Source organism: Peromyscus californicus, unplaced genomic scaffold (assembly GCF_007827085.1).
Source record: "Peromyscus californicus insignis strain IS unplaced genomic scaffold, ASM782708v3 Scaffold_6__1_contigs__length_162567912, whole genome shotgun sequence".
NCBI classification, from domain to species: Eukaryota; Metazoa; Chordata; class Mammalia; order Rodentia; family Cricetidae; genus Peromyscus; species Peromyscus californicus.
In genome coordinates, this window is record NW_026294584.1 from 3,625,255 (window position 1) to 3,646,897 (window position 21,643).

General features: G+C 37.1%; 1 protein-coding gene across 4 annotated transcripts in view; it reads left to right on the top strand.

Moving 5' to 3' along the window:
* Positions 1-21,643, top strand: part of Phtf2 (putative homeodomain transcription factor 2) — a 115,544-nt gene that overhangs the window by 45,353 nt on the left and 48,548 nt on the right. For all 4 annotated transcript variants that reach the window (XM_052719457.1, XM_052719459.1, XM_052719460.1 and 1 more), the window contains exon 3: positions 20,015-20,071. In XM_052719457.1, the coding sequence (XP_052575417.1) occupies positions 20,015-20,071 (57 nt within the window). The remainder of the gene's footprint in view (positions 1-20,014; positions 20,072-21,643) is intronic.

Here is a 21,643-nt window from a genome sequence, read left to right on the forward strand (position 1 = left end):
TGGTCTTTAAAATGCAAAGCTATGTTCTTCTGGAGGACATCCTTCATCATCCCGAGGGATTGGGTGTCTACTCCTCATGTGCCTGTAGAGATAGGTGTGAGTGTGTGCTCTTTTCATGGCAGTAGAGTGCTTTTAGTTCATGGTTGTTTTTCTTTTATAAGAAGGATTTTACAGAGTAGTGTACTTGTTACTGTTATGGAGTTTGGGACCCCTGGGAAAGACCGTAGTCTAAGTCCAATTAAAGATTTATTGATTAGCTGCTAGCTAGATAAACATTCTCCGAGCCAAATTTGAGATTGCTGTGAAGGAGGGTGTGGGGAAGGACTTCTAAAGGGGAAAACCACTGAAGACCTTCAGTATCTGTGCCAGAAAGCAACAACTGTTCTCTTCTGCCAAGTTAAGTGGTTGAGGCAACTCAAAACAATCTCTGAGGATCTGTGTAGGCAAGTTAAAAAGCAGTTAGTCTTATAACAAGATAGTCACAGCTGTACATTTTTGGATGGGGGTGACTGAGTCAGGATCATTGGGAACTTATCTTTCAAGGACTAGAATCAGAGACAAACAGCTGCTGGGTACCAAGATGGATTCCCAGCATAAAATAGTGCTTCTTTAACCATAACAGTTACCTAGCATGCCTACAAACACGATATTGATTTGTCTCAATGCTTGTGAACTCTTGACCTTTAAGATAATGTGCTGTTTCATCCTGTCGGCATCACTGTCCTTAATGGTTGTTGTATCCTACCATAAGGATCTTGTTTGAGTTGTCTTTTGAGTGTCTTTTGTTTGACCCTCATAGTATTAGACTATATTCCATGATGAAACTTTTGGAATATAGCTTCAGAGAGATCTTTATTTTGGTTACTTTTTCCATTCTAGGTATAAAATCTTGATGTTCACAGTATGAATGGAGCTGAATGCATCTTGCTCCATCTCACGGTTACATGAGAATACTTTTTGCAGTATCAATTACTCTTCTACTTCTGTGTTACGGTGACATCTGGTTTATCATAGCACTTATCACAGCAGTATAATTAATCTCTCCTGCTAATACATTAAGTATTAAACATACTACTTCAACCTGTTGTAACATTTCCCAAAGTGTGTTCTGTCTGATCTTAGGAAGCATTATATTAAAAGAATTTGAAACCAATTAGTTTGGGAACTATAGAGTGATTTGAGGGTAGTGAGTTCTGTGAGTATAGGATTTAACAATGCAAATAATGTGCAGTGTGGCTGATTGTCCAAGAGGCAGATAAGGAAGATGTTGCTCAATTTATTTTTTTATTTTATATTTTTTAAAGATTTATTTATTTTGTATACAGTATTCTGTCTGCATGTATGCCTACGCGCCAGACGTGGGTGCCAGATCTCATTATAGATCGTTGTGAGCCACCACGTGGTTGCTGGGAATCGAACTCAGGACCTCTGGAAGAATAGCCAGTGCTCTTAACCTCTGAGCCATCTCTCCAGCTCCTGCTCAATTTATTTTGACTTAAATTTTTTCCACTTAATTATACTTAACAAAGATTAGTTCTTTAGGCACAGTTTTATCTGGTAAGTGGTTCATTATAAATGGAACACGTACTGAAAATGAATATTTCACTTCCTCTGCCCCGTTTCTCTAATCCTACAGCAGCAGTGGGTCTTAATTCTGTAGACCTGCCTATCTACCTGTAGTAATCCTTAGTAAAAACTGTAGAGCCACAGCAGATTTGGTCTGGGCTACTTAGACTCCTGTTTGGATGGTCTGAATGGAAGCTCCTGCAGCAGTTTATATGAGCCTTTCTGCTATTTTAGTTTTACCCAATATAAGTAATTAGAAGGAAGCCAAACAAGTTTTGGTTAATTCAGATGTGTTTCATGGCCCCATCTCTTTCTTTTTTAAATTGCTGATTAATGAGTAGCAATAATATGTTAGATTTTTTTAAATATAAGGCTATTTAAATAACCAAGACATGTTAATAGCTTTGACATTTAAAATATGAAATAGCTTTTCTTGCTACTTCTAGTAAACTTAAAAATATATATACAAGGAAGGTGCTTTAGTTTTCATAATTACATGATTGAGTCAAGGTCTTGTTTTGGAATAAGAAGTCAATATATCCTGTGATTAATAGTAAAAGCATGCAAATAGGTATTTATGCTTGCTTATCCTACAGTATCAAGGAAAAGGAAACATTGGGTAAGTCATTGGGATGACATAATATCTAACATCTATTGAACCTTTAGGTGTTTGTTATTATTGTTAACTGTGCATTAGCACATTTCATCCTTATAATTACCCTCTTATTATACTATTTCACATTTTTAGAGCCAAGTTCAATTTTCTGAAGGGTTTTGTATATTATTGGCTTTACCAAGCTCTGACAATTTCCCTGTTGGGAAGCAAGTCCATAGAAGATCAGTAGAGGCAGAAGTATCAAAAAATAAGTAGGCATTTAATGGCACCCTTCCCATCCACCTGTTCCGAGTCAAAACAAAAAGGACAATTAGTGGGTTTTGTATGTATTTAAGAATGTCCAGCCGGGCGGTGGTGGCGCACGCCTTTAATCCCAGCACTCGGGAGGCAGAGCCAGGCGGATCTCTGTGAGTTCGAGGCCAGCCTGGGCTACCACGTGAGTTCCAGGAGAGGCGCAAAGCTACACAGAGAAACCCTGTCTCGAAAAACCAAAAAAAAAAAAAAAAAAAAAAAAAAAAAAATGTCCAAATTACTGATAAGGGTTCAACTGTAATGTTAACCTATCTGGATTTGAATTTCTATGTTTTATCATTTGCTATTTACTCTTGTATGAATCTGTTTTTGTACCTATAAAGAGAACAATTTATTATCTACTTCATAGTGTTGTGAAGATTGGGTTAGTATGTTCAATGTGTGCCTGGCATCTGTTGCTAGCTCTTTATTGTTACTGCTGTTGTTACCATTTTTACCAACATTAACTATTTTAGCTAGCGAAGAATTAGAAACCAGAGTTCCTGGTATCCAATAGCCAGGTTTGGATCTTTCATCCAGGTCTCAGCTGGTCCAGGTTGCAGTGGTCAGATGGTTAGTGGAGAGTTAGACATCTTGTTGTAGTCTGACTTTGGGTGCCTCAGAAATCATGTTTTGTTTAAATAACTTTTACTTAATGTCAGCCCTTTAACCCAGTTTTTGTACAAAGTATTTCTCAAACAAAACTCCTGATACAGGCAATGTTATCACATGATTTCTGAGTAGAAAGATTAGTGGTGAGAACTCTAAAAAGGAAAACTTCTTCACAAAGCTCTATTATAGTAATAATGAGAAAACCTGGAGTTCAAAGTCATAGATTGGAGTCAGAGATTTTTAGTGGTGGGGATGGGTCCCAAACCAGGGATCTGAAGTTCTCTGACTTGATTGATGCTTAGTTCCCTTGCTTTCAAATACATAAAATATATAAAACAAATTACTTAAAAATGAATATGGGCTTTCTGATTTGGTTTGTTTCTGTAAGTAAGCTATTATCTTAAACTGAACACATAACACTAGATTCCGTTTTGTAAAATTGCTTTCATTTCTAAGTACAGAGAATTCTTTTCCTTAAAGTATACTGGAGACAGAATAAAACCAATGCTGTGTTGTAGTATATCTATTGTTAAATTTTTAAATCATACTGCATCAGAATAGATGTGTAGATGTACATTTTACTTAAGCATTTACAGTTAGCATTTAGATTGTCTCTGACAGTTATAAACCAGGTTGATAGAATAATTTGTGCATAAACCTTTGTATAGGCTTATGTTTTCATTTCTCTTGGGTAGATTACTAGGAGTGAAATTACTGGTTCATAATTGTAAACTTTTTCAGAGTTATTGCTTCATTTTACATTTTCACAAGTAGTAAGTGTGCATAGATTTTCCATTTCTCCATAGCTTTTCTTTCTTTTTTTTTTTTTTATCTTTTTTTCTTTTTTTTGAGACAGGGTCTTACTGGGTAAGCCCTGGCTAGCATGGCATTTGCTTTGTAGACCAGGCTGGCCTTGAACTCAGAAATCTACCTGTCTCTGATTCCCAAGTTCAGGGATAAATGTGTGAACCACTGTGATCAGCTTCTCTCCATCCTTAACTACATTTGTTGTTGTCTATGTCTTTTTTTTTTTTTATCATAGCTATTCTTAATGTCAGAGAAATGGTATCTTTGTCACTTTAATTTATGTAAGTATTTCTTTTGATCAATTACTTTGAACATTAGTTTCCTTTAATCCCAGCACTCGGGAGGCAGAGCCAGGCGGATCTCTGTGAGTTCGAGGCCAGCCTGGGCTACCAAGTGAGTTCCAGGAAAGGCGCAAAGCTACACAGAGAAACCCTGTCTCGAAAAAACCAAAAAAAAAAAAAAAATGAACATTAGTTTGAAATGCCTATAACTTTAGAAGTGCTGGATGAGACTTTTAAATTGGTATGACTTAGAGTAGCTTCCTGGAGATGCCAACTGTCCTGTGAGCTAAAATCTGAACTGTGATTCTTTTCATGTAAAATAAAAAAGGGAAGCACTGGGGATGTGTTTGGGGTGGTAGAGATCTTATAACTTTTCTTTTTGGTATGTCACAGTAAAAAAAAATTATCTGATAGATATTGACTGGCAAAAAATATAAGATTTCCATATTTTCTTAAATCCTAATGCTATCTATGATTGGATAGTAGAAGTACTGTATAATGAAGTGAATATTTAATTTACAGCTTGAATCAGCAAAACATCTGTTCAGTTCTTGTGTGCATGTGATCTTTTTGTTTTACTAAATTGATAAATTCCTGTTCAAGGAATTTACCGGATTGGTAGAACTCTAACTTGGGCAATAAGTCCTGCCCTGCACTTCCTGTGAAATAAGTTACTATGAATGCACACCATCATATTAGGAGACGCTCCTTTTTCTCTACCCTACATGAAATAACTTCCAGGATAACAGACAGTCTTTTATATACAAAAGTAATAAAATTGGCATGAACTTGTAATTTTGAATACAAAATAATAGCAGTTATTAGAATCTGATTAAAAATGAATCTTAACATTTAAAGTGAATATATTTCAATTAGATGATGTAGTTACCTAATTTTTTCTATGTAAACAAGTAGTTTGAAATATTTTCTGCTATAAATTACTATTGTTATTAGTTTCAGAGGCAGCAGCCCCTAGGAAAGTAGCATTTTGTAATGGCAACACAAAAGAATGAAGTAGTCTACATGTTGCAACATGGTGAATCTCAGAACACCACACTAAGACCCAGTGCTGTAATTTTATGTCTAATAGGAATTGCAAATGAGAGGCAAATATGTAAGTCTATAGACAAGAAGTAATTAGTGGTCTGTACTGGAGGTAGAAGTAAGTAGTGATTACAAGTGAGTTATGAGATTCTTTTTATGATAATGAAAATGTTCTGTGTTAGAATGTGGAGATGGTTGTGCAACTGTACAACTTATCAAGAACTGTTGAATTGTATACTTTAAATTATAAATAATAACTATAAATTAAATTATAAATATGGCATCTATCTTAGCCCATTTTTTTGATTTCTACAAAATACCTATAACCAGGCATTGAATAAGGCAAAGAAGGTTATTCAGTTCACAGTTCTAGAAAGCACAGCACCAGCATCCACTCATGTGTGGTAAGGATGTCTGGCTACCTACATCACAGCCTGACTGATGGGAAGACCATGGAGGAGGAGGGGAGATGTAGCAAGACAAGAAGCCAGTCTTGCTCTTTGTAATAGTGTGCTCTCCTGGGGACAGACACAGTCTAATGAGAACTAGCTTAGTCCCTTCGGAAGGCATCGTCCCCACTGATCTGATCACCTTCTCCCAGGCCCTACTTTCCGAAGGTTCCAATACTTGGTTGCCACACTAGGGACTAAAGCTTCCAGCACATGGAGATTTGAGGTCCACATTCAAGTACAGCATACGTTGTGTTTCATTTAAACAGTTTCATAAAAATAGTCACAGTTCAAGTAAATTTCTTTAAATAAAATAACATGACAAGTACTTAAATCTCTAAATACAAAAGGCTACATATTCTGGGTATTATGGGGAAATAGAGTAAAATGGTTTCCCAAGATGTTTTGACTCTCAGTAGGCTTTCCCTTCTATATCCACAAAACTGCTTCTGGCACTCCCAACCCCCTCCCTTTTGCTGTACATGAAGGACATTATTAGTAATTTTTATACTGGACTAGTAACTTAGATATTTATAGGCTATACTTTTCAAAGGACTTGAAATAATTAGACATTATATAATACAAATGATAGTTTACTGCAGTTGAGAAAATAAATGTTACCATAGAGAAATTGACTGTGCTATATAAATATTTGTTATTAGTATTTAGTTAAACTACGTATATGAAAGTTGTTACAAATTAAACTTGAAAAGCTTTGCATAGAGGAGACACTTGAGTTTAGTCTTTCACCTCAGTTCTGTCTAGCCTTGTGTAAAACAGCCGCATGTCCAACTGCAGAGATTCTATGTAACTGGCCTCCATCAAAATAACACTTCTTGAGTTGTTGGATCAGTGTTGAAATAAAATTATGTGTTTTGATTCCATTACAAATATGATAGAGATAATGGCAAGTGAGGGACAGTTATGCAGTTATGCTTATTAACAGAATCCAGATTCTGGCTTAAAAGTACATGGACCTTGGGCAGTACACCCTCAAACTCCCTGTCAGTCAGTGTCCTAATTTTTAAAGTGAGAGCATGATGAGTTGGGTTTTTTGTTTTGTTTTGTTTTGTTTTGTGGTGAGGGGGTGGAGAAAATTCTAGCACACTGAGAGCTTTAATATACATGTGTAGTTTTTTACTAGGACATGCCAAAGAGAAAAAAATAATTGCATGATTACTGTATCAGTTATCATACTGTCAGAAACTATAATATAAAACTTTTTATTTTTGTATGAACAATTGGAATTTTTGTCTCATAGAGAGATAGGTCCTGTTTGTACTCGAAATCATAATAACTTAAAAGTTGAACAGGAAAGAAAGCAAAAGAAACAATAACCAAGGTCTCTTTGGAGCTGGATGTTTCGTATTTGAGTCTGCTTCTGTTATTTGCTGTCTTGAAAGTCTAAGTAAATGATTGACCATGTCTTCTCTTTTCTTTAGAATAGATTCACCATCTGCTTCAAGGATTGTTGCTAGGATTAAGTGTCACTGTGTGAGTAAGTAGTTGTCACAGTGTAGTCTTTCACCTCAGTTCTGTCTAGTCATGTGTAAAACAGCAGCATGTCCAACTGCAGAGATTCTGTGTAACTGGCCTCCATTAAAATAGCACTTCTTGAATTGTTGGATCAGTGTTGAAATAAAATTATGTGTTAGATTCCATTATCCCAGCCTCATGCTTCCTGTGACTGTGCTTGACTCTAGCAGGCAGCGTGTCCTGAGTGCTTGGCTGTGTATACACTGCCTCAAGTTCTCCACACACTTAATCATCACAACAGCTCTGTGAAAGAGCATACGCTGATTTTATAGTTCAGAAAACAAGGTTCCCAGAAAGCTAGCGTGCCCAGTCCTGTGGTGAAAACAGGTAAGGGAGACTTCAAACCTGGTTCTCTGAGCTGCAGCATCTGGAACCAGCTTCTGGAGTGACTACAACCACAGATGCCACATTCCCACTTTTCCCTTACCTGGCTATGGTTATGGAAAGTGGCAGTAAATTTGTCCTTTGTGGCTCATTCGATACTTGGACTGCTACCAAGAAGTAGCAAATGCTTAATAAATAGTAGCAGCAGTTCTTGTTTATTAATGCAATTGTGGTTCTATTTAAGTTTTTACAAATTCAATTCTCATTTCTTATTAGTGTATATAAGTGCAGGTGTGTGCATGCCATGGAGGACAACTTTTGTGAGTGGGTGCTTACCTTCCACAGTCAGCTCCAGGGATGGAACTCAGATTGGTGGTCTTGCAAGGCCATCTCAGCAGCCCAACAATGATTTTAAATTAAACATACTGCCATTTTTGCTTAGTAGCAGGGATACTTTCTCAGTACGCATCCTTTTGTTAATGTATAGTATACCTAGATGAAATAGATGCTATAGATCAGTCATTCAGTGTGGCCTCTCAGTATAGCTGGGATGGTGAATATGAGTTGTACGAGGCTTCTCCCAGGTAATCTGTACAACTACAGTAGACTTTACACAAATATTAGTAAACATAGTAACACACTTGGGACTTACCGGGGATTAAGTGCTGTCTGTTCATAGTTGCATGTGCTGTTCTTGGACACAGCTGGTAGCACAGTACGTTTGTGTGGGTCAGTATTGCACAAATAGCAGTGATGCGTGTGTTGCTCTAGGATGGCTCTAAGGTCTCCGGGTGGTTAGGGATTGTTCAGTCTCCTTGTAATCTTATGGGTCATATATGACTTGTGGTCATAACAGTGCTTTGTTTACCAGATGTCAGCAGTGCATGGGAAGTGTTTTTACTTATAGGTAGGTTATGTGGATTAATGTTTAACTATGTACACAGCTCAGAGAATTTTCACTAATGTTTATGAATGCTCTTTCTTATAGTGTGGGGTAATAAAATTCATGGGTTTTAGAGATTTTCCCCCATACATTTGTTATAAAAAAGGAGCAACAATATTTGGTGATTAAAAATAAAGATAAAGTTTGCATTTGGTCTTTTACTGTAATTCACTTATTTAGAGCGAAAGGATGTCATCTTTAGTTTTTAAGACCAAACTTTATTTTTTAAGTAAAGTATAGCTTTTGAAAGCTATTTTAAATAATTTAATAATTTGAACAATTTTTAATAATTTCTACTCTGATAATTGAAATAACATTTGTCAAAAATCTAAATGATCAGCAATTGAGTAGTGTTAATTTGGCTTTAAAACCTTTATTAGAAGAATTAATATGGCAGGTTTGTTAGAACTGATTGTTGTGTTTTGATCCTCTGATGAAAATATATTTGAACTACTTTCTTACTATTAATCGAATACTGAATCTTTCCTGTTCCCACTTGTAGGGTCTTCACAAGTCATGATCCAAGGTTAGTTTAAGTAGAAGAGTAGAAGTTAAATTATCTTTGCTCAGATGACTCCTTAGAAAAGGTTATTAATCTGGCAGTATCTTAATTAATAAACCCACTGAGAACATACTCCATGTACCAGCAGGCTGGAAAGTAAACAGTCCTTGTAAATTATGCAGGATGGTGTGGGTTTCCATTAACAGCAATGTTCTCTTTAAAGTGGGGCCAGGAAAAAACACTGCTGTACTGCTTCTCCTTTTCACAACACTTGTGAACTGCCAACTGCTGACAGCCTAGACATAGAAGGAAAGGGTAGCTCTGGTTAGCCTCGGTGCGCTCTTCACAGCAGTTATACAAACGTTCCTTTTGAGCTTGTAATGTGAATTTTGTTTCTGTCTGTCTGTCATACTTTTCTTTGACCTTTGTAAGGAAGAGACAACCTGCTTGGCTCAGCTGGAGTTAGATGTCTGCCCTTGGGTCTCTGGGGGAGACAAGTGTGCAGGATCAAGTAACATGGACCTGGTGTGTGGGAGTCACTTTCAGAATATGCAGGACTTCAGCCCATGCGTAGTGATTGGTCTAGGTGCATGGCTTTAAATTTAAGATTGAATTCATCACGTCCTTACAGATTAGAGTTACATATTAGTTACATATTACATATTAGAGTTAATGTGGGATTTGAAATGACACATTGTAACTCTGTCACTGCCTAGAGAGTGGACTGAAGGAAAGGACATCAGTGGCTACTTTTCCCTCAGGAGGCAACCATTGTGCAGAGGCAAGAAGGCTCTCTGGGCTTCCTCAGCGCGAGGTGCTCTCTCAGTCCCACTGCCCTTCTGTTGGTAGACTCTCCTCTCTGCCCTCCTGTTGCTGTAGGGCCAGTGAAGTTCTTGCCTTCGTTGCATTCTGCCCCAGGAGTCTTACCCGAAACCCCGCTAGTTTCTTGTGCAAACGACATGGCGTGGTGTTTTGGTTCTTCATCTTTTTTTAATGTTGTGTGTGTGTGTATCTGTGTGTCTTTTTGTGGTATTTAATTTTTTGCCGGTTTGAGAAATTTTTTAGCTAAAGGTTTCTCCTGTGTATCTATCCTACAAAAACAAACAGAGGCTTTATTCAGCTGAGCATCTGTAGTTGTTTCTCTACTGCTCGGCTCCTTCTACTCTCAGTACTTTATATGAAAATGTGTCTAAAACCACTCTGCTTAGACCCAGCGTGACCCGTGATTGAGAATATTAACCATGTTTTTCTCTTGATTTTTCCTAAATGTTTTATCACAATCATAAAAGTAATACATATCTGTTATAAGACAATGGAAAATGCAGGAAGTAGAATAGAACTTGAAATCAATTTCTGATGAGCATGGTAGTGAATTTCTTTGATCCTAGAACTGGGGAAGCAGAGGCAGGGGAATCTCTATGAGTTCAAGACTAGCCTGGTCTACATAGTGAGTTCCAGGCTATCCAAGGAGAGTCTGTCTCAAAAAACAAAACAAAACAAAAGCAAGCAAACAAAAAACCAAAATTATACAGTTGCCCTACTGTTAACACCATGACCTTTTCCAGACAAATTTAGAATGTTTTATTTTAAAAAATTCTATTGTAATGTAATACACCAAAATACTCTCACTTTACTAAATGACCTTTAAAAATGTGTGTGTGTGTGTGTGTGTGTGTGTGTGTGTGTGTTTTACTGGGGATTGAACCCAAGGCCTTGTGCATACCGAGCAAGTACTCTACTACTGAGCTGTGTCTCCAATACCTCTAAAACTACAGTTATTTCTTTACTAGTTCTCAAGGTAGATTTCTGTGCAGATAGGAACATTTTCAGGACCTTGGGACATCAGTGCCCTGTGTTCAGTCAGTCCCTGCTTCAGCCCTTTTCCGCTCTGTGAAGATACTACTTCGTCCTCGTCGGGCTGGTGGCTGCAGTCCTTCACCTTTCTCACCCCTGTGTGCCCTCCGTGCGCTCTTGAACCTTGGCATCTGTGCTAGCTCACTATCACCTTCCTTCCAGACAAGCTGACAGCCCTCCCTCGGAGTCTCCTTTCACATCCCGTGGAGAGGCTATGCCTGACTCCTCCCACGTATCTGGGTTTCCACTGGATCTGGCACCCTGGGTTTAGTTCCCATAACCCTGTTTCATCCAATTTGCTATAGCAGTGAATTGTCCAGGAGAAGTTCGGGGGCCAGGGGAGAGGAATCAATCAAGATTAAACACTGTATCTATCTTACGTGTATAGAAACAGGTGTATTGTAAGGTATTTGATGGCGGGGTGCTTACTTAATGCCCCAGGATCAGCAGTGGAATTTACATACATGCATACACACACCCTGCCATCAGATACCTACCTATCTGGTTTCTAAGACTCCTGGTTTCTTCCAGTTATTTAGTTTCTCTAGATGATCAAATAGGCAGTATAACATATGAACACATAGCTTTTGCTACCGAATTACAGACTTTTTATATTATCCACTTTCTTGAATTCTGGTTATAATTTCTAGTTGTTCTTTTTAAACCTTTTTTTTATTGTATGTCATGATTAAGGATACTGGTGTAGTCTTAGTATTTAAGCCACAAATTCCCTTCATTGTTCTTATGTCTGTTAAGTTCTGTTTTACTCATAAATGTTGTATTGATGTTATCCCTTGCTGATAGTGTTTATTTGGTTTTGTTTTAATTATGACTGAATATTTTTTCTTTAGTGGTGACTCCATAGAGCCAAATTCTCCAATAATCATTTTTCTTCATTATATTAAAAACTATTCTTCAAAGTTTTTTTTCAAAACTTGAGTCAGTGTTTCACCATATCATTGACTGGTTCTTCCTAAGTTGTAGGAATATGGTCATGATTTGTAAATAGATTGTTTTTGTGGCCTGTACCATATACTATATATATAATAGCATATACTAGTCTTAGGGTTAGTGCAGGGAAGGGTGTGGGTTTGGATGATGGTGGGAAGATTTTTATTGGTTTTAATTAATTTAGAACGAATGGAATTTTTAGTAGTTAATGAAGTTTTCTTATCTGTTGATTAGAATTTGTTTCCGCCCCTCTACACACACTTTTATTTTGTGTGAGTGGACATGCATGTAGTGGTGTGTGTCGGTCAGAGGACAACTTTCAGGAGTTGGTCTTCTCCTTTCACCTGCGTTCTGGGAATTAAACTCATGTTGGACTTGTTTGACAAGTGCCTTTACCTGTTGAACCATTTTGCTGGCTGAAGAAAAAAGTCATTCTCCACCCAAAAGATTTCAGGATCTTTTTAAAAAGTTTTATTTGCATTCTAGTCAACCAACTCTATTTTTCTGTAGTAATACCTTTTGTTATGATACAACCCTGGTGATGACTGGTTGTAAAAATAAACAATAATTAAATCATAGAAGTTTACAGGATGTAGAATTAATGTTTATTTCATAATTTAGAATTATTTCCACAATTAGAGTGTATTTGAGTAATTACCTGCTTTCATTACCTTCCATATAGTACTAGAATTATAGGGGGATTTTTAAAAAATTGTAATTGAGTTGTTTATTTATTGGGGGAAACATATATTCACTGCCACATGTTTGTGTAGGTTAGAGAACAGTTTGTGGGAGTCAGTTCTCTTTCCAGCATGTGGGTTTCAGGGATGGAGCTCAGGTCCTCAAGCTTGGCAGCAAGCTCCTTTACAACTTAGCCCAGGGGAATATTCCTAATAATCATGTTGAAAACTTATGATTCTGCCTTTTATCTGTTTTTTTTTTTTTAATTTTAAAGAAAGATTGAATCAAAAGAGTCAGAGATTTGCTTAAAAACAAACATGGAAATAACTACTCATTCACAAGTTAGAAGCTGCAAGAGTGTGGTTTCCCCGGACCACACCTTTTGGTCTGACATCATCGTCATGTTTCACAGTGAATCATGCCACATGATTCAACTTCTTCACCCAAGTGTCTGGCGTACACACTGACTCCTTTGAGAAAGGAAGGCATAGCTCAGATATTCCTAGATTTGTCTGAGAGGCAATAGTTACAAGCATTGTGAAGAACTTAGATTTTTTTTAGAGCTTGGGAGCTTCTATTTTAGAGCTAAACATTTTTTAAAAGCTAGAATAACTAGATCCTGTTAACTCTGGATGGAGAGTTATCTGAATGTACTCAATTTTAGTGACTCTGTGTATCTATTAACTGTTCCCTCTTTGTACTTTGTAGCTAGAGTTTTCCTGCCTGGCCCACAGTCAGGACAAATCTCTAGCTACAAATGGTGTCCAACGTGGTGGCAAGAGTTTCCACCTAAAAACTGAGAAAAAAGATTCTAAAACGGAGCTAAAAACAGCTTCCTAATTGTCTCTCTCAAATGAGCGGCAGCTGCTGGTTTGAGCTACTTGTGGGTTTCTGGTGTGCGCGCTCGACCTGCAGTTTGGCAGGAATGAGGCCTCTGCAAGTGGCACATTAAGCTGCGTGGTGGATTTAGCCTTTGCTAGTACAAAACAAAAAAAGTTTCTGGGCTACATGCTGCTTGGATAAAAGCATAGACCCATGATAGCTCCCAGAGCTGGTGGAAAATGAACCACCGCCATGTTGGGAAGCTGAGGTGGGCAGAGCCAGTAGCCACAGCTGCTGCAGTTTAAAGCAATAGATTCACAATAAGACAGATTCAGATGTAATAGTTTACAATGTGTGTAAAATATACGTAGGCTTGAAAGAGACAAAAAAGGTGATATATACAGTTATAGAAACATACATAGTTTTAAAAAATAAAGTCTTTAAAGAGACAGTAAAATTAATATAAAAAATAAGCCACGTAAAGATGAATATTACACAGAGAATCTGGATTGTGTTGTCTTTGGGACTTTTAACTGCAGAAAAACATTTGATTGTAAAAGCTGTTGAGTTATGCCAAAATGTATATTTTAAAGGTACCTTGACTTCAAAATTTGGATATAAGGATATGTTGCTTTGGAAAGGAGACTCTGCTTTTTTTTCCACAGAAAGCCAGAGGCTATGGATTTGTTCCAGATTAAGATACATCAGGTTTGACCAGCCAAGACCCCCTGAAAGGTCTCCAATGACACCATGGCCCAGATGATCCAACATCCAAAATGGTTTGAAGGCAACTGGCTCAGACGATACAGCCCCATGGACTACTCCATGATCCTAAAATTTTCTTTGTGTCCCCATAAGATACAGCGCCCCCCTCCAGCAGAAAGTAGTAAGAGAAGCTACGCCCAAATTCCCAAATTATGTGTAATTTTACTTTGTTAAGGTTAAAACCTTCCTTTTTGAAGAAAAAAAAGGGGAAGTGCTGTGGGATGTTCTGTATGGCAAATGTGTTGCTGATTAGTCAATAAATAAAACACTGATTGGCCATTGGCTAGGCAGGAAGTATAGGCGGGACAAGGAGGAGAATAAAGCTGGGAAGTGGAAGGCTGAGTCAGAGAGACACTGCCAGCTGCCACGATGAGAAATAGCATGTGAAGATGCCGGTAAGCCATGAGCCATGTGGCAAGGTATAGATTAATGGAAATGGATTAATTTAAGCTACAATACTTTACAAGTATGAATGAAAGTACTTGTAAAAAATTTAAAATGTCCACTAGGACAAACATAATTTGGGGTGATAGCTTTCTTTAGTTGGTGTTTTAATATTTTGTTCAGATATCCATTATTTTATGTTGTAACTTTATGTTTTATTCTTAACTCCTTGATTTTCTTTTTCATTAAACTTATAGATCATTAAGGCACAACAAGCTGCATTTTAGGGACCCAAGAATTGAACTCAGGTTGTGAAAACTTGGCAGTAAGCCATCTCAACAGCCCCCTCATGACATTCTTGAATTTTTCACTTGTCTTTGGGATATTCTTGACATGGATTTAACTGATACATTTTTGCAAACAAATATAAACATAATTATCTAATATTTATCAAGAGGGTTAAGCTAGGGAGGGATTTGAGCTGTCTATATTATCTTTTTGTGTAACAGTTGATATTTATGAGAATTAGAAACTAGCTTTTCAGTTTCTTAAATGAGATTCAGAAAAATAAGAGCATAGTAGTATTAGGAGAAAAGGGTTTTAGAGTATGGTAGTTTAGTATGTCTGTTTATTAAAGAAATTAGGCAATTAAAAGTTGTAAATCTGGGCTTCCTTCTACTTTTCTTAAGTTCATTTATGAACTTTTAGTCTTTTATCTAGGCACCCAGTCTTTACATAGTAGACCTTTTGCAAGCTGAACGCTGTCTATTCCTTTGGATACTCCCCAGCTGCCTATCTTCTGAATGTGGTGACCTAAGCAGTAATTCAACTCCTAAAAGAAGCTTTTCAGTTTGTGTTTCAGAGACCCTTTTCTAGAATTCATAAATGGTGCCTGTTTCCCATTTCGTCACCTAATTACGTTAACATTTGTATGTCTGATCCCATCCTTTATTTCAAACTGTCTGTAGGAGACAGAGCTGATCTTGCAGATCCCTAAGTAGAGGCAGTCTTTCTACCTGTTGGTTTTCTCTTTTTATCTCTTGCATTCTCAGTCTTCCCTCCTCTCCCTCTCTGTCTTCTTCATACTTCTTTTTGTGTTTTGTTTCTATTGTGTGTAGAAAGATACAAAACTTGAGAATCACAGTAGAAGGGAATCGATTTGGGAAACATGTTTCCTTTCTTAGATGATTCATTCATATTACTTTGAAGTTCAGCAGACCTGGGTTTGAGAACTGATTTATGCAGTAGTATATGGAGTGTGGGCAAAAATACAGTGTCAGTATAAAGCAGCAAGGAAAAGTGCTGTTCTTTCCATAGGTGTTGGGAATGGTCAGTAGTTTGTATCTGTGGTATATACTCACAGTGTGTGTATATCACAGTATGTTAGCTGCAGATCAGTAGGTCAGGGAGTCTCAGTAATATTCATTTCAGTCTTAATCTTTTTGTTAGTATAAATTCTTTATCTCAGTTTCTTTTTGTTTCTGTATTGATTTAAGGATGTGGCTGTACCCTTGTTTTTCTTGTTTTGTTTTTGTTGATTTTCACCACTGAATAGCTCAACATTTGTTCATAAAAATAAGAGGAAAGGGAAAATAAATTAGATGAGACCATACTGGAGATTGAAAACACCAAAGAGGAATTTTGTATCTTATGGGTTGAGTCTTCTCAAAGTCAATGGCTATGTACACTTCCAGGAATGGTGATGTTCATAGGGTTAGGATTTGAGACTTGTAGGATGAGAATATATAATTATTTTTGCTGCCACTATGGGAAGTATTGCAAGAGAGAGGATTACTAGACCTGTTGTTGAAGGCATGAAATTGTAGATGAAGGATCAAGTTGTAGAGGGCAAAATGCTTGTGTGGGCCCTGGGAGCAAAAGGCTGACAGTAGATCAGCTCTGGTTAAAAACAAACAAACAACAACAACAAAAAAACCCCAAAACAAAAAAAAGCACAGCCCAGCATACTTCATTTAGATATCTCTGGAAGTGCAGGAGTGTTGATAAAGTTGCTTACTGTATTAGACATAAGACAAAATTATTGGTTACAAGAGTGAATTAAGATTCCAGGAGCTTTTTGTAGTCATACCTTTTTATTGGAACTGCCGGTTCTCCGATAATGACATGGAGACTTACTATTAATTATGAAAGCTTGACCAATAGCCTAGGCTTGTTTCTAACTAGCTCTTATAACTTAAATTATTTGTGTTCTACCTCATGGCTTTATTACCTCATCTCCAGAGTGCTCATCCTGCTTGCTCTATGCCTCATGGCCATCTCCTTCCGAGTGTTCCTTCTGCCCTGAAAATCCTGCCTAGCTATTGGCCATTCAACTTTTTATTAAACCAAACGAAGTGACACATCTTCACTGTGTACAAAAAGATTATTCCACAACATTTCCCCTTTTGTCTAAATAGAAATGAAAGGTTTTAACTCTCACATAGTAAAACTATATACAGTAAGAACAATTATCAGGTATTGTCTGAATAGAAAGGAAAGGTTTTAACTTTAACAAATGAAACGATATACAGAACAATTATCAAGTAAGAATTACATTTACAATGTCCAGTCCATTTGTATTAGGCAAATTTAGAGAAAATACTCCATTATCTACCCTCTCTTGATGAGTCCAAAGTTTTGTACCTAATTTTTCTTCTATCATAACTAAGGAAAACTGTAACTATAACTACCTAGTCTTCAGCTCCATCAAAGACCCAAGCAGGATAAAATATTACTTGAGTAAACAGGAAGTGCAGGGTAAGCTACTTCCAAAACTAAGAAATGACAGAGACATCTGGCTTGTCTGGGCAGTCACCCCAGGGTCCTCTGTAATGTTAGGGCATCCATCTTTAGCCTATAGGCTTAGAATATCTGACAGACTTTTCTGTGAAGCTGGAGTTTTGAAGGACTGTCCTACCCTGTCTTGGCAAAGTTTGGCAGATGCTTTCCTTTGTGTCCCGCTTGTCCAGTTTGGACAGCGTACTACTGTCAGCAGTTGAGGCAATGGCAGTTTCTTGCCCGGTAGCTTACTTTTGCCACAAAGGAAGCAAACTCCATATGGAGTTTCTTTGATGCCCATCATCTTCTCTAAAGTAGATTGGTGCTGCCAGGAGCAGATGTGTCTCATTGTCATGAAAAAGCCTTATGTTACTGAAACATATTTCTAACTAGGTCTTATAACTTAAATTAACCCATTTCTATTAATTTACATTCTGCCTTATGACATTATTACCTCATCTCAGAGGTGCCCATCCTGCTCACTCTGCATATCATGGCATCTCTGCCTTCTTCCCAGCATTCTCTCTGCCCTGAAAATCCTGCCTAGCTATTGACTGTTCAGCTTTTTATTAAACCAATCCAAGTAACACATCTTCACAGTGTACAGAAAGATTATTCCACAATAGCTTTTATAATGTGGAAGTAATGTATTCCTTCATGAAACATTACTTGTGATATGTGGTTGGGCATCTTTAGAACCATCCAATAGTTCCTTACTGATGTTTGAGAAACAAAGCCTTATTTCGATTTATATTTGTCTGATCCAAATCCCAGCACTGGAGGCATTGAGGGGGAAGCAAAGGGAAACAGTGAAGAAGGAGATGAGATTATAAAATCAAAACCACTTAAGTTTTTTCTTAGTTGAAGAAGTGCTTCCTGAATAAGATTCCTGTTCTATCCTCATAAAGGTTGCATTGAATTATTTTTAGGTTTTGTATGACATCAAAACAGTGGCATAGCTAATATCTCCCTGATTTTTGATGGACAACTGTAGCTGAACTCGACCTTATCATTTAATTTTATACAGCAGAAATACAAAAAGAAACAGCTATCAAGTTTGTTGACTTCTAGATGTTTCTGTGTCACTAGTAAAACAGAAACCAAGAAGCCTGTTTTGTCTTTTTTTTTTGGACTGTTCAGCTCTGCAAGTTGTTCCTGATTCGTGGTTCTAAGACTATACAGCATTGTATTATAGTGGAAACTGCTATTTCTCTCCCCATCAATGTGAATAAAAGTTTCTCCTGTAAATAACCCATTTTATCCTAGGAATTTGTAATAGGAAATCCCCCACCCATCCTTTTCTTAGGGTTTCTGTTGTTTTTATGAAGTATCTCAAGAAGCCACCCACTTTTATATACTGCTTTATACAGGGTTTCTTCTTCCTGTTCTGCAGAACCTGTGGCTATTTGGTGGTGGTGTCTTAAGTTATGCTGAGTAGTGAATACATTTGCATAGGCATTGGCTTTTATTTTCTCTCATTTTAGGGTTGTGGAAAAGTTATTTCCATGTCTGTGCACTTGAATCACCTTGAAGCAAAACAGTGTTCTCTAAAAAAGAACTTAGGCATTCTTTTGCATATGAAAACAACATTTAGAAAACAGTCATTTAAAAATATTACTATGTAACTCTCTAATAGTTTGGGTTACTGTTTCAACAAAATGTTTGATGTATTGGAATGATTATGCTATTTTATTTTATGTGAAAGGGTGTTTTGCCTGCATGTATGACTGTCTTTGTTAGGGTTGCTATTATGTGAAGAGACACCATGACCAGGGCACTCTTATAAAGGAAAACATTTAATTGAGGTCGCAGCTTACAGTTCAGAGGTTCAGTCCATTATGATAGTGGGGAGCATGGCAGCTGGGAGTGTGACGGTGTGCAGGCAGACGTGGTGCTGGAGAATCCTACATCTTGATCCAAAGGTAACAGGAAGTGAATTGTCTCACTTGGCATGGCTTGAGCATCTATGAGACCTCAAAGCCCTACTCCGCAGAGACACACTTCCTCCAATAAGGCCGCAGCTCTCAGTAGTACCACTCCCTTGGGGACCATTTTCTTTTAAAGCACCACAGTGACCAATTTAAGGTCTTTGTCTTTTTGTTATTTTAGATACAGGGAATTAAGTGGAAACTAAAGACAAGATTTAAGCAAGTAACTTGAGTAAGAACACTAAAGAATGGCTGGTCATTATGCCCTGGTCAAAGTGGGGTTCGAAGAACTTTCCAGTCTAATAGTAACAGACAAGCAGCTGTGTTTTGTTCACCCATTTCACCAATTTATTTACTGATTAAACCATGTGTGGTGGTTCACATCTATAGTCTCATGACTGAGGATGCCAAGGTAGGAGGGTTGCTGTGAATTTGAGGCCAGTTAGGCTACAGAGTGAGACCCAGTCTCAAAAAGAAGCAACTTTGTGATCTGCATGTTTATGAATTTGTCATTTGGAAGATTTTTTTTTTCTTGACTATACTAGCACTGTGGTAGTTCATTTATTTAAACTGAAGGACTCCCTTTAGGGCATGGTTTTTAAATTTCAGTATTATCTTAGATGGATTTTTGAACCTTACACCCATATTTCTGATCTAGTAATTCTGCTGTGAACCTGGAAGTTTCCATTCTCTTAACAAATTGCAAAGATGATGCTAATACTGGTCATTCTCCAAGCAGCTCGTTGAGAACCACTGCAACACAGTATTGATCTCTGACATCTGTGACAGAGCCAGTGTGTGTTCAGTGAGCACCCTGGGACTTTGAAGAGCTGGCGTCTCAATGCCCATTTAACACAGTGCTGTCTGTCTGTCTTCATAGATTGGAGCCTATGATCAACAAATATGGGAAAAATCTGTTGAACAAAGAGAAATCAAGGTAACAACTTTTGTTTCATTATAAATTGTCAGTCACTTGCCATTTCATTTATTTTTACCATATTAGTTAATACTTATTTTATCTGCACTTTTAAGAGAGAAACCTATGATTTCAGTCTTCTTTTAATTTTTTGTTTTCCTTTTTAGCATGTTCCACCTTTTTTAGTTTAATTTCTAATGATTATCTTGTTGCCAGCTTTCCCCCTTTCACTTGTCACCTTGTACTTGTAGTTTGCTTTTCCTCTCTTTGATGCTGTCACTGTTCTGTACAGTTTATTGAACTGGTAAGTGTTCCAGGGTGTTTACCGCCTGAGTGAGACTGTGCAAACGCTGCTCTACCTGATAGAGATCTGCTGTTCGGTGCTACTAACAGAGGGGCTTGGGTGCAGAAAGAGTTGCTGGATTTTAAAAGGCTTTAGGAAATAGAATATTAATTCAAATGCTTTTATAGCAGGCGTTTTCCTCTTGGACATGTGACTACTTGTGTTATTCTGTTTGAATATTCTCATAGACTATCTTGCTAGCATGAAAAAAAAACGGTTTTAAAACTAAATTTGTTGTTTCTCAGCATTCTTTGTTTGATAATAAAATTTATATATTTTTCATTTGCTAAGATACTAATCAGTATGTTTTTGCACGAGCTAAATTTAATTTGAGACTAGAGAATGTTACTATAATTACTTGCCATTTTCTGTTTAATATGGAAATATTTATATTAGGTTAAAAACAGTCCATAGTTACTTAAAAATCTGCTCAAAAGATTTGTTGCTGTTCAGACCATATCATCTATGAAAGAGGAGATCATTCTTCCATACTTAATGATTTAACCTTTGAAGTTTTTTTATGAAGAATTATTACATTCATTTAGCAAAGATCTGGCATATTTTAAAAATTGGATTAAAGGTCACAAGGACAGAAAGATAAATAAGCTCTAGTGTTTTTGGCCAGGTATTTTATTGTCAATGGGATAAAATCAATGAAGAGATAGGCACATGTGTTCAGTCTCTATAGGGTAATGTAGAAGGAAGATGTGTGAGGAGGTTAGGAAAGATTTCATAGGCAAAACATCTTCTGAGAGGAGTTTGACATGTTCTGGAAGTCAAAGGGAAGACATCCCAGACAGATGAAGGGCATATGAAAATATTCAGGAAGGGAGTGAGGGAGAGGAAACCGAGTAAGGAACCCTTGAGAATTTGCTTTGGCAATTGGATTGAGGAAGTGGTGGAGGTGGTTAACAGTAAAGCTAGAAAGACAAATGTCAGTGTATGAAGGGGTTTGAAAACTAACCCAGGGATTTAGCCATGACTTTATAACAGTTGGGAGGTCATTGAAGGATTTGAAGCAGAAAATTAAAATCATATTTTTATAAATTCCTTAAGGCAGTGATAATATGACAGAAAATATTGGAAGAGAGGTTTAAAATTGTTTTAGAAATAGCCAGGTAGTTCTTGGGAGTCCTTGGTATATAACATTTGTGTATGTATAGGCATATGTGTATGTTGTATATAATAAGTATTATGTGTACATAAATTGAGTATTGTGTATATCATATAGAGTCTATAAATAAATAGAT